Raw genomic sequence first — 19164 nt, 5'->3', positions numbered from 1 at the left:
AAAAAAGAGACCCATAGAATAGCTAGATTTAGCCCGCTCAGTAGGGAATACCGTTGGTAAGCAGCTGGAACTGGTCGTAAATACTAGTGCTGTAACTCGAGTAACTCTTCTTAATAAGGTCCTTCATGAAATCTGCCGCCTCCCGCTCCGTCTTGTCCATGACGAAGCGGTCCCTAAAGTTCTGCACACTCTCGGGCTTGAAGCACGGCAGGCCGCTGTCCATCATGAGCTGCACAATCTGGCTGAGCTTCTCGCAGTACTGGCGGCTGGCGAGGAAGGCCTTGATGCAGAGCTGCTCAAAGGCCTTGAAGCTCTGGTGGTCCGACGAGCCTCCCATGACGGCCATCATCTCGCTCGTGAGCTTGAAGGGCGCGCGCTCGAATTTGATGCCGCCGGGGGCGATGTCGAAGCAGAAGCCAAAGTCGATGTGCAGGATGTGTCCGGCGTCGTCGATCATGATGTTGCCGTTGTGGCGATCCTTGAACTGGAGCAGGAAGGAAATGACGGAGTAGGCGGCCATGGACTTGACAAAGTTGGCGCGGGCTTGTTGGAAGCGGAGGGAGTCTTCGTTGCCGTACTTGGAAACAAAGTAGTCGTAGAGTCCGTTGACGGCCTCACGACCAAGCATGTCTCGCGAGATTGAGTTGGGCAATACCTCAATGACACCGCAGCCTGGGGCCGTCGCGGTGACGTGGTTCGGGAACACGAAAACCTCAAGGCCGACGTTGTGGAAGATGCCTCGGAAGGCAGAAATCATCTGCAGCGCCAGCACGTCCTGTCTGCAATCGTCTCCGACCTTGAAGATACAAGACTGCCAGATCTCGACTGTATTGTCCTCGTGCTCCTTACCTTCTCCCCCTCCACTTCCCTCCAACAGCTGGTTCTCTTGCTCGAGCCCGCCCTTGTGCTTTTTGATGCGGAAAGTTGCCATGTAAGGAGCTTTGGCGTGACTCTGCAGAGGCTTTCCAGACTTGCGATCGATGCCAATGACGATGCCGTCTGCGTCGATGGGGAGATAGACGCCAACGTCCACCTTGATCTTTCGAAGCTCTTCCTCAATCTTCTGCTTCTTCTCCGGCTTTGGCCGTTTAATGTATGGCTTCAGTTTACCTGAAATGCTGGTGACTTCATCAAAGAAGGCAAACTCTCGGTGGTAAAAGTCCCTGTCTTCAGGGGAGAAGCTGTCAACCATCTTGGTCATGATGGAGTCAAGAGTTGGTTTGATGGCATCGGGAATTTCCCCGTCGTTATCTTTGTATGCGTTGGCTTTCATATTCCAGATAATCTGGTGAGCGAAATGTTGGGAAAACTGGGCAGTCTCAAGGATATATCGTTCCATGTATCCGAGTGTGTCATAACGCAGGGTTTGCACAATCTGGGGCACGTAAAAAAAGGTGATATCCACTGAATGGCTCTCCAGAGCTCGCATAGCGTACTGGATGAGCAAAGGGTGGTCTCTATATGCCGGCAGGAAGAGAGTCACAGCGGTGAGAGGATTGATCGGCTCCCAGAACAAGAGATACTAGAAATTCGCGTTAGCATATTTTGGTTGTTTAATATACAGGCTGACGAGTCAGGGGTAAGGAGGAATTACCTTGAGTTGTGAGGTGACATCTTCAGGTAGATGTCCACCGAGCATGAGAGGAATGGCTTCAGGTTCAGATATGGCCTTTTCTGGCATCGCAAGAACCAGTGATCTAATCTCGCGAGCCAAGCGAGGGTAGTGAAACCTCGTTGCTAGCTCAATGGCGATAGCGGGATCTTGGAACCAGGCCGTAGGAATCAGTGGCAGAAGAGCAGCCTCCGTCGCTGCTTTCGAAGGGTTGTGATGGAGCGTCAGGTGAGCGTGATGCTGGGTCACAGGGCTTGTCCATACTGCCAAGCGCGATTGCTCGTTTTCCAACAGCAGTTGCAGAAGCTGTTCATTGGAACGCAGCGAATTAACGCCGCTCGTATTCGCACCAATGGGCGCAACGACTTTCATGGCGGCGAGGACGTCCGAGATAAGGCGGAACTCTGTCTTTAGTTGTACAAGATTGCTACCAAAGGACCATCTGGGAGAATTCCTGAACCAGGAGAGGCCTGCTGACAGAATCTTGCCCTTGAGGCGAAATTGGGCTGTAGCGTTAATGATGGTGCTCCATCGCAAAACATGTAGGCCAAAGAGGACAATCTGTAGACGCAATTCTCTCGCCAGTGGGTGAGACGCGCAGTCCTTGACGGCGTCCAGAGTCAGGTCAAGCATGCGAATAAAGATTCTCTGGATATCAGGGCAGCCAAGTCTGGTGGCATTGAAGTGGCTGCTGAAAAACTGCAGCAGGCGGGCGTGAGGTGACAAAATGTCATGTACCAATTGGCGTCGCTTTGCCAGCATTTCCAGCTCGCTTGGCGCGAACTCTTCCTTGAGGAAGAAAGGGTCAGGGTGGTTCAGAGCAGGATGGAACAAGCCGACCTTGCGAGAAATGCTCAACTCCCACTGCTGGGCAATAGAATTGAGAAGTTTGGGCTCCAGCTGTGGGTTTTCGTTCATTACACCAAGCCATAGCGAGACGCCCAGCTTGATCGACTGCTTTGTGAACAGGGCAAAGGGAATGTTCACTAAGTAGCGAGCAACAGCTGATTCATCTTTTCCACCGCGGCACAAGAGGGCGGCTGCTCGTCTGAGAATTTCGCGAACCTCATTCAAAGAAGTGGACTTTTTGCTCAAAATCCGTGCCTCGATATGAGCCAAAGCGGTGGCCGCATTAGCACTCTCTATCACCGTAGACTGAACAAACGACGACCGTCGGTTCAGATTCATAAATGTTATCAGTTCAGACCCGCGATCTGGAAGTGTTTCGCCATAGCGGTATTCTTGACGAGTAGTATACTGAGCGATTAAATCAGATGCTGTGTTGAGAGCAGTGTCTCCGACACGGTCGAGAGATTGTAGCCTGCTATCCGTTGAAGGAATGATGGAGCCAACCTCCAGGGCGAAAGATCGGCCCAGGGAAACATGACCGTATGCACCATCGTCTTCGAATTCCGACAAGTATGTCTGGAGAAGGCCCTTCACATCCAATGGCGCCAGATTGATAGCCGCAGTGACCCACGCCTTGGCCTTGCGGTTCAGGATATCCAGGGTCCAGCGACGGAAATCATAGTCGTCGGATAGCTCGAGTGTCACGTCACCAAGCTTGGAAGTAAATATCGATCGTGGTGTGTAGATATCAGTCTCGGCCTCAAGACAACTTGTCCACAAGAGGGAAAGGAGTTCTAGTAAAGCGAAGAGAGACGTTCTGTGGCACAAGGCCGAAGGGACATCCCTGATGATACGGTCTGCGCAAGCAAATGCAGCCTGCTGGACACGCTCGATGCGGTGGCAGCAGTTACAGAAGATGGAAACAAGCTGTGTAGCGGCGTATTGAGAGGAGAAGCTGGGGTCAATGCCGGCGAGCGTCTTTCTCAGATACTTGTCCACGACAGCCGCAGCAATGCCCTCCATAGTGCTGCTCACATCACCCTTTCGCATGGCAGGCTCCAAAAAGTAGGTCAATGCCTTGGTGCAATCGCCTGCGTCCGCTCGGAGACTCTCAACCAGGTAAGCGGCTTGAAGGAAGATGACCTTTCGGTAGCTAAGGCTCTTAATGTCAGCTGCCTTTGATGGTACGAGCTCGCTAAGAAGCTTCTTCTGCATTGCCTCTCGTTCGTTACTATGTCCTCGTCTCAGCACAGTATTAAGCTCAATGTCACTCTCAACCTGCTCGCTACGCTGGCTCGCTACTAAGGCGGGAGAGTGCACGGCAATCATGCGAAGCTCATCGATGTGCTTTTTGCCATGCTCGGTGGTTGTCATAAAGCCATGTACAACAATGTTGAACCATGCATCTCTAAGGAGAGCATTGGATTCGTCACTCGTCAGCGGTTCCGAGGCAAGATCATTGCTGGCCATGAACACGGCAAGGGGGTGAAGGAGTTCTCCAATCTCTTGAGCCGCTAGCTGCACGTCCGAGTCTTTGGTTTGGCCAGACGCGTGAGCATCGCCTAGGGAAATAATGCTATCAAGCAAATGTTCCCAATAGATGTCAAACAAGGGGGAATCCCGACGCAAACGAGCAGAGATATGGGCACGAGCTCTCCTCACCGAACCCAAGAGGAAATCCTTCTTCTCTACCACGCCGATGTGGCATATCCTCGAGTACAATTTGAGGAGCGAGCGGAACTCCAATTGGCCTCCACTAAGTGCCAATGTAGCTGCACCAGCTATAACCTGGGTATCAACGCTGACGTTGACCTTGTCCAACTTCTGCAGAAGCATGGACTGTGCAAGAGCCGTAATCTTTTCATCGTCACATGCTGCCGCAATGCCGCATATCGCCTGAACAACATTGCCGTAAATAATGGCCGTCTCTTCCTCGCCACTCATCTGAAGAGAAATGGCGCTTCCCGTAGAGTGCCTGTTAACATAAACAGGTGCCAGGTTTGCCTCGCCAGCGGTGCCATTTGCTTGCAAGCCAGTAATAGTTCCATCGGAGCCCGGGCTCAGCACATTGCCCAAGGTATAGAGAGTGCTGATGACTGCGTCTTTGGAGAGTAGTCTCAGAACATATGCTAAACTCTTTGATGCTACTCCAACGGTGTTGCCCTGAGGCACAGTCTGGACAAGGAACCGTGGAAGCACGCGGCTGACGGTCAAAGAAAACGAGGGCGCTATACGGCAGCTTAGAGCCAGACACTGTAGAACAGTAGATGCCAAAGTTTCGTCAGTCATCTGCATTGGGTCTTCCAATGCCTCCTGGAGCCATGTGGTGAGGATGTCCGCATCCGCAATCTCTTCATTAAGCAGAGCACAGTTCAGATATGTGATCATGGCAGCGGATTTGACTGCAAAGGCAAGCTGTTGCTGAGAGTGCGCTCCGAGTCGTACAAAGTCCGCACCAGCCTCAATGTAATGCATCTGCTCTATCGCAAGACCAGTATATGTCTCGATAGAGGGGGTATCGATCACTATATCACCAGAGTTCAGATTGCCGTCTTTCGACATGAGGATGTCCAAGATGTGTGTAGTGCGAAGGCGTGTTCCATCCGCAACCATCAAGGAGCTGCTCGCCAGTACCAGCCACATAAAACTGCGTTGCAGCAGCATTGCTCCAAGGGGTCTTCCCGAGGCGGCATAGTGACGCAGATGTCTCTTCCACTCCTTCACGTCTCGATCTTGGTTGAGGGAGTTACGGATGGTAGAGATGGCAGTCTCAACTGCAACCAAGAACGGTTCTGAGAGAAGCTGACGAATCTTTTGTACGAGGAATAATCGGCCGTCTACTCTCCAGAAATCTGCCTGGGCAGACATGGCATCAAGGAAACCAACGAGAGCCAGCGCAATGGTCGCGGTCCGGATCGCGTCGTCCAGATGGGGGTTCTCAGGATCGCCGACGTGTGGCGACACGACATTTTCAGCCACCTTATTACAATCGTTGGCGAAGTGCCAGATGCCATTGGAGATTTCGTCGTGAAGTTCGTGGTAGTTGTTTCCAAGCGACAACAGGGCAGCCGTAACGTGGAAGGCCAACGACTCCGTCGGGGATGGCTCGATCTTGCGAAAGAAGGGCGATGACACGAAAACTTGTGTATGAATGTCGAGTATGTAAGGGATCAATCGATAAGAGAGCTTCTGGGCGCTTTGGCTGGATTGGATGTTCGGCGCGGTCTTGCATAAGGCGAGGAGGACTTCAAACTCGCGAATTGACTAAGAAAAAAGGTTAAGTAGTTAGCTTTTTGGCAGTTTCACATGTAAGCCAATAGAGGTGAGTTTGCTGACCATGGGGATTTTTCCCAGAGAGCCATTCGGCTTTGAGTTATGCCCGGCCTGACCATGTTCGCCTCCTCTTGCTCCTGAATGGCACGCCTTGCACAGTCGGTCGAGGTCTGATTTCTCAAATGAAGTCGCGGGGCCCGTCGCCGAGAGCGAAGCTATCTTCTCCAGCGCTCGCGCGCGAGTGTCGCGCGTCATGGTCGCAATCGCAAAGGGTACAGTTTTCTTAAAGCACAATTAGTTGGTAGCAAAGCTCCTATAGAGCTAAGCAGATGGTTTTCTGCGACTCTTAAGTCGAGATTGTCAACCAACGCGAAATGATGATCCTTCTGCCGCCTTGTAAGGGGGTGGTCACTGATTGTAGGTAATCTGGCGGCTTAGTCATCCGAGCTACCCCCCAGTCTTGGCCTAGCAAGGCTCCCACTTGACGCGCATCTGTTGCGATATAGCATCACAAGCAACGTCAAGGCATCGTTTGAAGCTATCAACCACCTCCCTCGTCGACGAAGCTGCCGAAAAACATCACCAAACATCCGCAACGATGGCCGCCATGTTCAGCCAGAACCCGCTCATGAACGGGCCCAACTATTCCTTCTCAGATGCACCCAAGACGGCTCATGGAGAGCCTCGACAGCACCGCTTCAATCCGTAAGCTACCCCGGCTCCCTTGTTTGCTTGTTTGCAGTGCATTAACAATACCCTCAGCTACTCCGACAATGGTGGCTCTACGCTTGCCATCTCCGGTGCCGATTTTACCATCATGGCTGGCGATACCCGTCACACCAGCGGCTACAGCATCAACTCCCGAATGGCCCCCAAGGTCTTCAAGATTGGCGGCACTACTGCTACCCAAGAAGACGCTACCATCGTCCTGTCCGTCTGTGGATTCGCCGCCGATGGTGAGGCTCTGCGTGATCGCCTGGACACTGTCTGCAAGATTTACCGCTACCGACATGGCAAGCCAATGACGCTCAACGCCTGTGCCAAGCGCCTATCGACTATTCTCTACCAGAAGCGATTCTTCCCATACTACACACATGCCATGCTTGGTGGCCTCGATGAGGAGGGCAAGGGTGCGGTCTACTCCTACGACCCGGTTGGAAGCTACGAGAGAGAGCAATGCCGAGCTGGAGGTGCTGCGGGCAGCTTGATCATGCCGTTCCTGGACAACCAGGTCAACTTCAAGAACCAGTACATCCCCGGAAGTGGCGAGGGCCATGCTCTGAAGGAAAGGGAGCGTCACCCCTTGACACGGCCACAGGTTGAGACTCTCGTCAAGGACGCCTTTGACGGTGCTGTGGAGCGTCACATTGAGGTCGGCGATACTCTGCAGATGCTGATCATCACAAAAGAGGGAATTGAGGAGGTATTCCTGCCTCTGAAGAAGGACTAGATATGAATTGGGTTTGCTCTTTCTGGAATGCGTAACGATGTATAATAGCCGTTCAAAACGAACGCCAAAGAAGCGACAATTTGGACGCACCCCTGGACTCTTTCCCCGCGTGACCACGATTCCCTTATCAAGCTCCGCTCCAGGATGCTCGTGTGTATGTACTCGTAGCCACACAACCACGATGACACCACCCACACATCTAGATCTACCTTAGCCTTGTATTGCTGTGCCGTAGAATCAAAGGCGGTGTAAGAGGAAATAGTTTGCAGCAACGGGCTTGTCGACTTGCAACCCTTCCGGCTCCACATCCATCATTTTTTTCTTGCCTTCATTGTGAGCTCTTAGTGGCCGTGAGTGCTTGCCTCGCAGCTCCACTGAAAGCCCGATCAGCGAGAGGCGGAGACAGGGCGGCCATCTACAGCAGTTGTTCCGTATAGGAAATGCTGTGGTTGGGTGGCCGGCCTTGGCAAGAGAGCCAATCCCGGAGAAGATGTGCTGCAGCTGAGCTGATTTCGGCGGCCTCAACAAATATGTCACATTTTTTTCTTTCTTTTTTTTACGAGGGCAAGGTCGAAAGACCGGTTCGGACAGACGGAGATGTCTAAGACCGTTGACTTTCACGTGATGGCAAGAATAAGACCGAGATGTTGTCTCTATACCCCTCCATAGCTGGGTATTTTCGGCTTTCAACTTTTGGTGTAGTTCAATTACTTGAGGTTATTCACAGTAGAAGTGGCGTGGAATTCGGAATTCGGGGTTATCTATTTGACAGGGTAAGATTGGACCTTGTTCCTGTCCAGTATTTGTGATAGCCTGTATACTTGTTGTTATTGGCTTTGCCTTTTCTTAGGGTGGCAAAAGCACATGTTGTTTCGAATCCCTTGAAGCCGTTAGTATCCTGTATGACAGGTATGAAATAGGAATCATAATTCTACTGAGTCAGAAGAATCTCGGGTAAGGCTGATTGATAGGCAAAACTGCGAAAACTGCGAAATCCAAGCTAGTATACGGAATACTACAGTAAAAGCAGCATTCTCCTTGTTGGGACGTCAATGCTGTGGGGTTGTAATGCTATTGGTGTGGCTGCATAATCTTGCTTTGTACTGTAGACACTATTAATAGGGGAGAGCGAAGCACAGCCTCGAGTAACAGTTTACAGCATGGCGTTGAGAGGAAACACTTCCCCTCCAGGCCGTACAAGATTTTCTACAGGGGGTATACGAGTGTGTTTTGCCTTATCTATGCACTGTACTTGGCTTCAGAAGCTGTGTAGACGGCAGTGGAAGCAACCTTTGCTAAACCCTTACAGCAAAATACATGACCCATCTGATCGTTCGATCCATTTCTATTGCCCGACGCTACGCCGTATCAGATCACTACAAGTAATCAGATAAGCCAACCCGGATGAACCCACGGCTGTGACTGACAGCCCTGACGAGCTGAAAGCGTCTCGCTGTAGAAACAAGGCCATGGACAATCCGCATCAAAGACGCATCTCGCTGCCTGGCCTTTTGCATTGGACCTAACGGCAAAGAGCAAGGATCCAGCCCTACAACGAATACGTGGCAAGCAGCAAACGTCGACCTCAACCACGTGGTGAGAGCTCTCTGGGCAGCTCTGGCGGGCGGCTTGTTGATGGCTGGCCAAAATCTGCGCGTACAGCGGCCGATCCCATTCCCCATCTCCCTAAGGCCAGCAGAAGGGCCAGATCAAATGGCGGGGAATCCCCTCTTGATTCCGCAAGATGCCATTGAGCCCCCTCTGGCGCAATTTTTGGACGCCGAGCACAGGGAGGGCTCGGGAGGCCAAGGCCGCGGCGGTTATTCAACCTGATATGCACGTATATCCATGGATTTGCAGCTTGTGCACCCGTTATCCCAGCATCGCAGTCGTAAGGCGCAGCAGGTGGTGGTCCAATAGAAGTCATCCATCGATGGATGATTTGGCACTAGGCGCATGGAGTAGGGATGAACAGTCGGAAAGTAGGGATGAAGAGATTTTGCCGACATTATCATTTACTGGGCGCATATAGTGTGACCGTAGCGAGGAGTCGAGCTGGCCATGCAGCCATCGTGGCGTGAAAGACGGGTAATAGCGCCCCGAAGCTCTCCTCACAGCGCCTCCGAGCCTGGGCCTGGGTCTGGACCTGGGCCTGAATCCTTAGACGTCGTTCCTGAGATGCTCATATCCTCATCCGCACACGAACATCACCACGATCCACCGTTCACGCCTACACGCTGCGAATCGCATCTCTTCTCTTGGGCCGCGCGTTTTTGAATGTTGATCGGAGCCGGATGGACTAGAGCTGCGAACACTTTGCCACCAGGGCAACTGGGGTACATTGCCAGCTGAGCGTGGGCCGAGGTCGAATGTTGAGAGTATCAATGCCGAGCGCGAGCGACGAGCTGTCGATCTAAACGTTGGAATTTCTTGATCAAGGCGAGGTCTCTATGAAGGAGTTATGAAGGGCATCTGGAACTCAGCATTAGCTCAGCTCGCGACGAGGGCCATTGAGCATCTTGGCGTACTCGAACACGGCCCATTGAGGCCCGAGGCATGTTTCAAGACCCCCGGCGATGCGGAGGATTAGACACGATCCTCTCCATCGGCCATGGATCTTGCAATTGGTGGCGTGACATGACGGAGACGGAGCCGCTTCAGCTCCATCCGGGCCCTGATGTTGGTCTTTGACCTCGACGCAGACGCAATTGAAGCCGCAGGAGAGCTGGAGAGAAGACGAAGCAACGACTGGAAACAACAAACGAGCTGCCTACGTCATACGATGCGGGGAGTTGGTATTTTGACAGACATTTCTCCGTAGCATTTGACTTGAAGTACAGCAAAGCAAGCAGGTTTGCCCAGGAGCATGTCGTCATCTTGAATAGAGTGCGCGAAGCAGTCATTCCCAAGCCAGGCAAGATCGGCGCCCTTGCAGCAGACAGCTGGATAAGCGTCGCGATAGCGGTTGGCAGCCCTGCAAATTTCGTACTCAGATGCAGCAACGCAGTCATGCGCAGCCGCTAATGCACACAAAAACCGACTGGCCGTTGAGACATGCAGCCCTGGCCTGGGAAGAAGATGGGCTTCAATGATTTTGACTTTGTCTTTACTGCATACAGCACAGCACTACTGTAGTTCTATCTACTACCTAGTAGTACCTAGTTCTGGTTGTGCGCGCGCCCATGGGAATTACGGAGCACGCCTAATGGAATCCATCCGTGCAGCTTGCCCACAATGCCCGAATGCCGGCGTGGCTTCGAGTATTCCGGAGCAACCTGTCCGCCGAGGTTCGTCAAGGTACGAAGCGTGATGCCAGTTCCGGAGTAGCGTCCTGACCAATGACCAAGAAGGTACTGCTAAAGCACATACAGCAGCACGTTCCTGGATGTTGGACGTTGGGTGTGGATATGGCTTGTACCAGTACGGAGATGGATAGGTACGGGCTTGGGCTGCGCTACTCGGCCGGCCGTGGGCAGAATTAAACGAGGGGGTCAAGGTTTGGCGAGAACCTGCTTTTTGGCTCTGTCCACTTTTGTGCCTCTGACTTCATTGCCAGGGTCCAAGTCCAAGGGTCCAAGCCAGGGTGGCGGTGTTCGCGGGGAAGCGCCTCAAGGGAAGCAAGCCCTTCTTGTGGCCTCGGAGGGGTTGCCGATGGCCAATGTCGAGCATGCTACGGAGTATACATGGGCATGGCTTGCTTGGCTGTAAATACACGAGTACAAATCAGCTGGAGCAGACGGGACGAACTGGAATCCTCTCCTAGACGAGTCCAGCAGCGGCCCGCGGCGCAAGAGACGGAGGGGGGAGACGGAGTCAATGGTCGGTGTATGGGGAACTGCGTGAAATTCGATGTTTACTGCATCGAGAAGCCGGTATTTCCCCATCCCCCATCGTCAATTGAGGCTGGGACCAATGCCGTGGCGTGTGTGACCAGCAAGGCGGTCGATTAAGGAATTTTTAGGTCGCGGGATGGGCTTTGCACCCTTGCGTTAAGGAGGCTTGGCTACTAAAGGACGTGGTGGGTGGGCCGGGAGACGCAGAGATGGAAAGTGATCGACAGATTCCATGGACCTCGAACCAGCAACTTGCCACGGCTAGCTGTCTGCAGGCTTCGACTTCTGACAGCAGTCATTGAATGCCGATCATGCTGATTCGGACTCTGGGCGCCCTCTGAAGCTCTAGCGGATGCGGGAGCCGTTGGCTTTACGAGGCAGCGAGTTGGCACGGAGTTCAGAGGGCTGGGCTTGCTGGGGAAGTTGGAAGTGGGCTGCATCGCTAGCCCTGTCTTGCGCATGCATATCCATGGCTCGTGATCCATGATGGGATAAGAAAGAGGGACAAGGACGAAGAAAACGAGTTTGCCATTTTGAAGCTATTCCGCACGTCAGCCACAGCCCGTCCACGAGGGATAGGCCTTGCCGATCAGAGCCACAATCACGCTATTTGGGCAAACTTCTTCCATCTGTGGATGCCAACGGGGCTCTCGTTTCATACATGTATCCATAAGCGCACCGGAGTTCAGTGGCTTTGATGGCTAATTGCCATGGAACAAGTGGCGCGCCATTTGCTGGGGGGGAAACCGAGGCTTGCGAGGCCATGGCATTCAGATTCAACCAAGAATTTGATCTATCAAGTTGGTTTGCCTTTTTTAGACCGACCGGGAACCACTCGGTGAAGCCGTTTGGCTGCAAGTCAGCTGCCTGGGAACTGCTCCCCCGGCTTTTGAATCTGTCTGCCTATACAATGAATTGTTGGCAACCGAAAGCCCCGAAAATAGTTGAAACACGTAGCCATGGTTTCTGGGTGGTGTGAAGGTGCTTACGACGTCAAACTGGTGGCATTACACACGATGTGGATTGAAATGTTGGATTGAGGCTAGCGGCCAGTGTGATGAAGCAGAAATCACTTCCACTGACGGCGGAGTGATGCTTTTCGTCTCGCCCATCTACTATGGCTAGCCACGGATCGTGACATAGCTCCGTGGTGGCGAACAAGGAAAAGCCACATGTGGTTCCCGGTTCCCGGTTTGTTTTAACCTCGTGTGACTGAGGCGTCTGATTTCGCAATGGCTGTCCACACACCCGCCACATTTTCAGATGTTAGTTCCAGGGCTCGAGTTAGCAGCTGACTGACACCGAGCTCTGCGTCCAAGCTTGTGCCTGTATGGAGTATGTACAGACGTTCTGCTTCTGGATATCCAGTGGCGACCTTGCTTGTCTTGCTCCCCTGCTGGGTTTCTTGCGGGCTCCATTCTCCATGGCCTAGCTCCATCCTTGTCCACACGCCCCCAAGCGCCCTTTCTCCCATCGTGGCTGGGATGGGCGTCTCCTGACGGCTGCTAATGCCGTACAGGTTATGCCGTCTTCGAGGTCTTGCCCTGCTTTTGTGGACAGGGCAATTGTTCATTATGACTGGATAGCAAAGCTACATATCCAGTTATTAGCACATGCAGATGGTCGCTTGTCAGGCCCAACCAAACGCCACCTTGGTTGACTCTCCATATCCATAACAAGAATTCATGCAGATAAGCCACTTGGGTTGCTCCTCGTCCCTGCTGACGAAGCCGCGAAGATTTGCACCGGTAATGTTGGCAGCTCTGGTAGTCTTGGCTCTATGTTTAGTATGACCAGGGGCTACGCAAATCTCCGCTTCCACAATTCGATTTGGTCCAGACATCAAGCACCTAGGTAGGGTTGTCCAAGTTGGTACTTGGTACGTCTGAATTCTCTACAGCATCCCGTCCGTGCTTCGTGTTCTGCTTGTACATTCAATCTAGCCACACTGTGCCCCGGAGCCTGTGATACCGCGAAGTCGCTCCATTGCGGCCGTATCTTCAGCCACAAAGGCAGCCTTTCAGGCTTCGAGATTGGAAACAATCAAGAAAGTTTCTTTGGATCAGGCACAGTGTTTTGCAATTAGCATTTACGAATACCTCGAGAGACTTCCTCCAAGTACCTCACATAGCCCTGGCCCCGGCAGAAACAAATCGGCAACCGTAGCTTCTCGAGCCTGAATTCGCCCTGTCATCTTCCTCGATTCGTCGCCCCCCAGCCCAGGCATAACCGGATCGTCGCCGCCGGCCCTGTATATTTAGCTGTACAGAGATTGGCCTAGATCTTTTAAAACTTTGATCTTCATTGAGCTCGACAAATATCCACGCCCACTCCTTGGGGTGACTTGCAAGGCTGCAGCTCTAGACGCCCTCGCCTCCTTTGCCGCCGGACCCATCGTTCACCTACTGCTCAATCGCTGCCTTGACTGGTGAGTGGTGAATCCCATAACTCAGCCGCTGCTCACCGACAGGGTGTTGCAATTTTAGCACTGACTTGTCGTGCAATGTTCAGCAGGTGTGGACAGCAAAAGGGTGTGAAACGAACAATTAGCTCCGCTGTCCCTTTTATTTTTTTTTCAATTTAAAGCCACGACCTACCTGGGCACCTGAGCCGCCGCCAAAAGATTGTCTGTACGTACTTTTCGTACCTGGGACGTGAATTTGACCCGGTTCTCTGGCACGATCTGATGTGGTTGGTGGCCGTTGGTTTGCCTTGGGTCTCGAATCAATCGCCCGTCATCGATTGTCTAGGCCATCAAACCTGGTCTTTCTTCTAGAAAGAGCCGACATCTTGGTTCTATATTGCTCTTCACTTCAGTGGCGTTGAGCTGCTGTCAGTCGTCACCATATTTCTCTGTTGCGGAGGTGGATTCTCCCAGGAGGAGCTGCCGGCTTTGTGGCTGTCCCTGTTCAACTCGTGCATTGTCTCGCCAAAAGGCCCCCATAGGGTATTATCACCCCTGCTACAGGCACATTTCTCTTATTACAGTGCCATTGGGTGCATTATCCGAGTCACTGCTTTCCCCAGACCGGGCTGACCCTTCCTTGTCGCTCCGCCCCGGAGGCAAATCGTGTCTTCCTGCACCCCTGAGGCCAATTAGCATTGGTTCACGTCACCTGAACGGTCACAAGCTAGAGAGTATCAACGCCTAATACTTGCACTCTATCACTGGAGAAGGAGTCTTCGTTGCCACAGCCTTGAGATTCAGAATAGTGGCACAGGCGGTCTCCTCTTCAGTAGGCGCGATACCTCACAAACAACACATTTGTGGCGAACGTTGGGCTTAATCATTCCGGACTATGCAAAGACACAGCTCCTTGCATATGGAAAACTCGGACCTTATCAGCAGTTGCGATTTGACTAGATGATTTGAACTGGACAACGATTATTCAGCCCACCTCTCCGCCACACGACACTCTTCCCAAGACCCCTTGTAATCGGCTACACAAAAAGCAAAACATTTGACCCAGCGGACCAAGTACCTAGCAACATCAAAGAGCCTAGATTCCTGCTCAGATTCAAATTTTCGATGGGCGACGTCTCAGTCCCTCCCGACTCTGGGACGGGCAAGGTCGAGCCCGTCCTGCCGGAAGCGACTGCCAAGGGGCTTGTAATGCCTCAAAATCCAGACCACGAGAGGGTGACTTCTGGGCCCGACGGCCTCCCAGGTCTGCCCAACAACCCGGCAAACTTACAGTATACATCGGCACCCGCGTCGACATTCCCTAACCGCCATAGCCCATACAACATGACACCCTTGGCGAGTGCCCTGCCTCAGGACAACTATCACCATGGTCAATACCAGCGAGGGGTTCAACCAAGATACACTGCCGGGCTGTCACCGCCCATGGCTCAGCACATGCCACCGATCCCTCAGTATACCGGACCTTCGCAGATGCCCATGGTGCACCAGGGCTACTACGTACAACCAGCTCAACACATCTCACCGTACTATGGCGGTGGCCATCTACCTGTCAACCATGTTGGCTCGGCGATGCTACAGAGACAAAACGTGGCATATTACTCAACGCCATTAGCCATGGGGCAACCGATCACCCAATATTATTACCATCAGGCCGCCTCGTATCCTATTCAGTTCCCCAGTGTACAGCATGTTGTCGCTCCAGGCCGCCAGCAGCATCGAGCAGAAGTTGGCCAACAAGCATCAACAGGAACCTTAATCCATAACCAGCCTCTAGACAGCCCGCCTCCATCCTTTCCAACTGAGAAACTGACTCAGGGTATCTCTCACCACTTCCCTCTCCCTCTCCTTCTCTTTTGGGCCAATAAGCACAAAGCTAAGATTCCCAGTAAAACCTGACGAGCAGAAAAACTCTATTCGAGGCTCGACGCGTAAACCTCGACAAACCGGTATACCCCCCTCCCTGTTCTTACCTTGTGTTTTCTATTTCTTCTTTTGCCTTTCCTTTTCCTTGACGGTAGAAAGTTAACACTTGCCCTTGTTTCAGGAAATGCCGTCTGGATCGGAAATCTTCCACCCCAAACCGACTTAATGAGCCTCGTACGCCACGTTTCGAAGGAGACAGCAGGACTCGAATCTCTCTTTTTGATTGCCAAGAGCAACTGCGCCTTTGCTAACTTCAAAGATGAGGCCTCTTGCATCACTGCTCAACTCAAACTGCACGAATCCAGATTCCAGTCGGTTCGTCTTGTCAGCAGGCTACGAAGGAATGAAATCGATGGCAATGCTGGCCACTCTCCGCCAACAGGGCCGGCGTCAGGCCCAGCCAACTTTCCTCAACCGATCCATCCGGCTAGAAGTAAATCTGCCGTCAAAATCGAAGATGGAAACTCGACTCCAACTACCGATCACGCGGATAAGCCAACAGCTACCCCATCAGAGGGAGCACTCAAATACCATGATAGATTTTTTATTTTGAAAAGTTTGACAGTTGATGACCTTGAGCTTAGTGTACGAACGGGAATTTGGGCAACACAATCTCATAACGAAGAAACATTGAATGGTGCATTCAGGGTAAGAGATCTAAGTCATCACCTTGGAGAGTTGTCTTTCATTGGCTAACATGTTGAAGCAATGCAACAACGTATATTTAATATTTTCAGCCAACAAATCTGGCGAGTACTTTGGATATGCACGAATGGCTTCCGAGTTTAGCCCATCCCTTGATTCGACCGTTCAATTTGCACCCGTACCACGATCGACGAACGATGTAGAGTTGCCGAAAGAAGTCCTCACGGACGCGACCGAATACGTTCCCAAAGGCAGAATCCTTCATGATCCAAGCAGAGGAACAATCTTTTGGGAGATATATCAAGATGATTCTGAAAAGACCCTCGATAATGAAGCTGGCGGCTTGAACGGAACAGATGGTGTTGTCAACGAAGAGGAGGAAGAGAAAGCCTGGGGGAAGCCTTTCCGAGTCGAGTGGCTATCAACATCTCGTCTTCCCTTTCACAGGATTCGTGGGTTACGAAACCCCTGGAATTCCAACAGAGAGGTCAAGATTGCGCGAGACGGCACCGAGATAGAGCCTTCTATCGGCCAAAGGCTTATTGGTCTTTTCAATACTGGCCAAGGTGCTGGATCTTCGGGAACCGCGAGACCCCTCGGTGGCACGATGTCGCGATATCAACAAATGGGATCATATGCACCATAGCCTGGTCTCACCCATGGCATCATATTTCTCTGTTGTCTGGTATGCTGGCTTCTTGCTATTGCTCTCCTTCTTTAATGCCCTGGTTCTTTCCGGGAATGTTAGGGAAGTCTTTGCCTTGTATTTTAGATCCAAAGTTCCTGGATTGACGACTACACGATGATGGAGACGATGCTACGAATATCAGGTCAACGGAAAGGGACAGGCGGCTAGGAACATCTATAGGTGGTTTTTCTCAAGGCAACCTTATTTTTGTAATGCTATATGCATGGATAATTCTATCTTCAAATTGTCTTTACATTTACTAAACTATCACTTTGTCTGTGTTCTGCTCTTGTGATTGGCATGGCCACCGTAGACGGAGAAGGCTCAGGCAGTCAAGCTAAGTGCCTGTGGCAAAAAGACTGCCCTTGTCCATTACCACAACTGTAGTGGAGAATAATACAGCTCCCCATGAAGGATGATCTTTGATTTACAAAATGTCCTATTTGGTGAACATTTATTTGGACGCTGAACAAGTAGTGGATATGGGTCAGCTTTGGATGGACGTCATTCGTTTTAGTAAATGTGGCTGTTTGCCTTGTATAAAGTCGACTCTATGCATGGGTACGTATCAAAAGAGCATAATACGGCATACAAAAGATGGGACGTGCAAGTTTCGATTAGGGCCCGCTGATGACTTGACAACAGACACTAGATGATTCTCCGTATATTTCCAACTTCTTTACAGAATTATCCTGACTGATGACGCATGTTAATCAATTCATCAATGGCATTTGTGTTTCTGAATCCTCATGAATTCCTGGCAATTTGAGAGCCTAACCTGGAAGAAGTCAATTGGGCGGTGGCTTGATGTGGCTGGATTTCATCAGTGGCGCATGAGCCACAGTTCGCCCCCCTCCAAGGGTTCCTTGGAAAGCCACAATGACGCATGAGGAGAGGCTTCAGGCACGGGATGATGTGAATAGAACGTCCAGTGTGAACTCTATAGTCTTGTTTCTATTAATGGCTTATGATGCAGACAATGGATTGTTTTGGAGATGCAAATATATTTTACTTTTATGTGAAATTTTTTTTTTAAACCATGGGGAGAAATGTTGCTGAGTGTAATTCCTCACATGTGCTGCTTACTTAGTACTTGTGTGGAATCTTCTAGTGCCTGCTGGAAGAAGCTCGCAGTCGCCACGATTAGGTAGCCCAGACAGTGACATGTGCAGCTTGTAAGCAGCATTATGACGCACCGCGCATTCATTTCTCTGATATGGTAGATGCTAGTAGATTCGCTCGCATTCTTAGAACATCTCGTCCGTAATCTGCCTGCCTGATTTTGAAGACAATTGAAGTCATGCAATCAACTATAAAGTACACCATGAAGTCAAGCAGAAGTGAAATTCCCTTCCTCATCAGAACACCACTCAGATACACAGCAAACACCCAAGCAACAACAAAAGCAAAGCACTCCCGCAACACACATCCACACAACTCACGACAACATCAACCAACCTGACAACATCTTCACAACTACATAAAAAACAACACTCAACAATCACAATGGCTTTCTTCCCTCGCACTTTCTACCACCCCACCGAGGCCTCTTTCACGCCTCTCTTCCGTCTCCTCGACGACTTTGACAGCTACAGCCGACAGAATGGCAAGAGCTGCAATGTCCGCCGCCAGCCAGTTCCCCAGTGGCAGCCCAAGTTTGACGTGCGCGAGACCACCCAGGCCTACGAGCTCCACGGCGAACTTCCCGGCATAAGCAAGGAGAACGTCCAGATCGAATTCTCCGACGCCCAGACCTTGGTTGTCCGCGGCAAGACTGAGCGCACATACACTGCCGGCACATCACCCACTGCTTCCGTCGAAAACACTCCTTCTGCAGAAACTATCACTGAGAAGGCCGAGTCTGAACGCAGAAACTCGCACCAGGCGACTGTTGAGGACGAAGACGAGGCCAGCGAGCGCGAGTCGGGCTATGAAGTCGTGACCACCGAAGAAGAGAAGAAGCCTGAGACCAAGACTCCCCAACAGCCCGCCGACAAGGCCAAGTACTGGCTCACCGAGCGCAGTATTGGCGAGTTCTCGCGCAGCTTCCACTTCCCTGGTCTGGTTGAGCACGACGCTGTCAGTGCTAGCTTCCAGGACGGTATTCTGAGCATCACCGTCCCCAAGGCGAAGAAGCACGAGGCACACCGTATCTTCATCCAGTAAACCATTTCACAATTCGGAAAAGACACAACATCTCACAACAATGGAATAATACTATAATCTACCTTGGGATTAGCTTTGCTGTCTGCCTTTCTCGATTGCATCAATGGGAGTTGGGGGGATTTGGGATCAACGGTCAATTTTCAACGTCTGCACTTTTTCTGGAACTGGCTTGCTTTTGGTAACTAGCATATAGAGCAATAACTGCAATAATACACTCTTTTCGTATTAAGATGAATCATTACCAATGTGAAATGTAAATGTGTCATGGATGCCTGTTCTCTCTCTCCACAGCCTTCAATT

At 51.5% G+C, this 19164-nt stretch overlaps 5 protein-coding genes across 5 annotated transcripts; 4 read left to right on the top strand and 1 right to left on the bottom strand.

Moving 5' to 3' along the window:
- Nucleotides 1-37: 37 nt before the first annotated feature.
- Nucleotides 38-5989, bottom strand: M431DRAFT_491683 (hypothetical protein; the record flags this gene model as incomplete). The annotated part of the gene is made up of 3 exons (XM_024916925.1): nt 38-1522; nt 1595-5725; nt 5798-5989. The coding sequence occupies 3 exons, from the start codon at nt 5987-5989 to the stop codon at nt 38-40; spliced, it is 5808 nt and encodes a 1935-aa protein (XP_024777137.1).
- A 343-nt stretch (nt 5990-6332) lies between these two features.
- M431DRAFT_2580 (hypothetical protein) lies at nt 6333-7184 on the top strand (the record flags this gene model as incomplete). The annotated part of the gene is made up of 2 exons (XM_024913842.1): nt 6333-6439; nt 6497-7184. 2 exons carry the CDS (start codon nt 6333-6335, stop codon nt 7182-7184), a joined length of 795 nt encoding a protein of 264 aa, XP_024777136.1.
- Nucleotides 7185-8344: 1160 nt separating this feature from the next.
- M431DRAFT_479068 (hypothetical protein) lies at nt 8345-9017 on the top strand (the record flags this gene model as incomplete). The annotated part of the gene is made up of 2 exons (XM_024915739.1): nt 8345-8407; nt 8631-9017. 2 exons carry the CDS (start codon nt 8345-8347, stop codon nt 9015-9017), a joined length of 450 nt encoding a protein of 149 aa, XP_024777135.1.
- Nucleotides 9018-14765: 5748 nt separating this feature from the next.
- On the top strand, nt 14766-16656 carry M431DRAFT_79601 (hypothetical protein; the record flags this gene model as incomplete). The annotated part of the gene is made up of 4 exons (XM_024922844.1): nt 14766-15258; nt 15329-15388; nt 15487-16013; nt 16072-16656. The coding sequence occupies 4 exons, from the start codon at nt 14766-14768 to the stop codon at nt 16654-16656; spliced, it is 1665 nt and encodes a 554-aa protein (XP_024777134.1).
- Nucleotides 16657-17859: 1203 nt separating this feature from the next.
- M431DRAFT_108885 (hypothetical protein) lies at nt 17860-19015 on the top strand. Its single transcript, XM_024911691.1, has one exon. The coding sequence runs from the start codon at nt 18205-18207 to the stop codon at nt 18862-18864; it is 660 nt and encodes a 219-aa protein (XP_024777133.1). The 5' UTR covers nt 17860-18204; the 3' UTR covers nt 18865-19015.
- The last annotated feature ends 149 nt before the right edge of the window (nt 19016-19164 follow it).

The sequence above is a fragment of the Trichoderma harzianum genome, assembly GCF_003025095.1.
Source record: "Trichoderma harzianum CBS 226.95 unplaced genomic scaffold M431scaffold_3, whole genome shotgun sequence".
NCBI lineage: Eukaryota > Fungi > Ascomycota > Sordariomycetes > Hypocreales > Hypocreaceae > Trichoderma > Trichoderma harzianum.
This window is presented reverse-complemented; position numbering and strand designations above follow the sequence as displayed.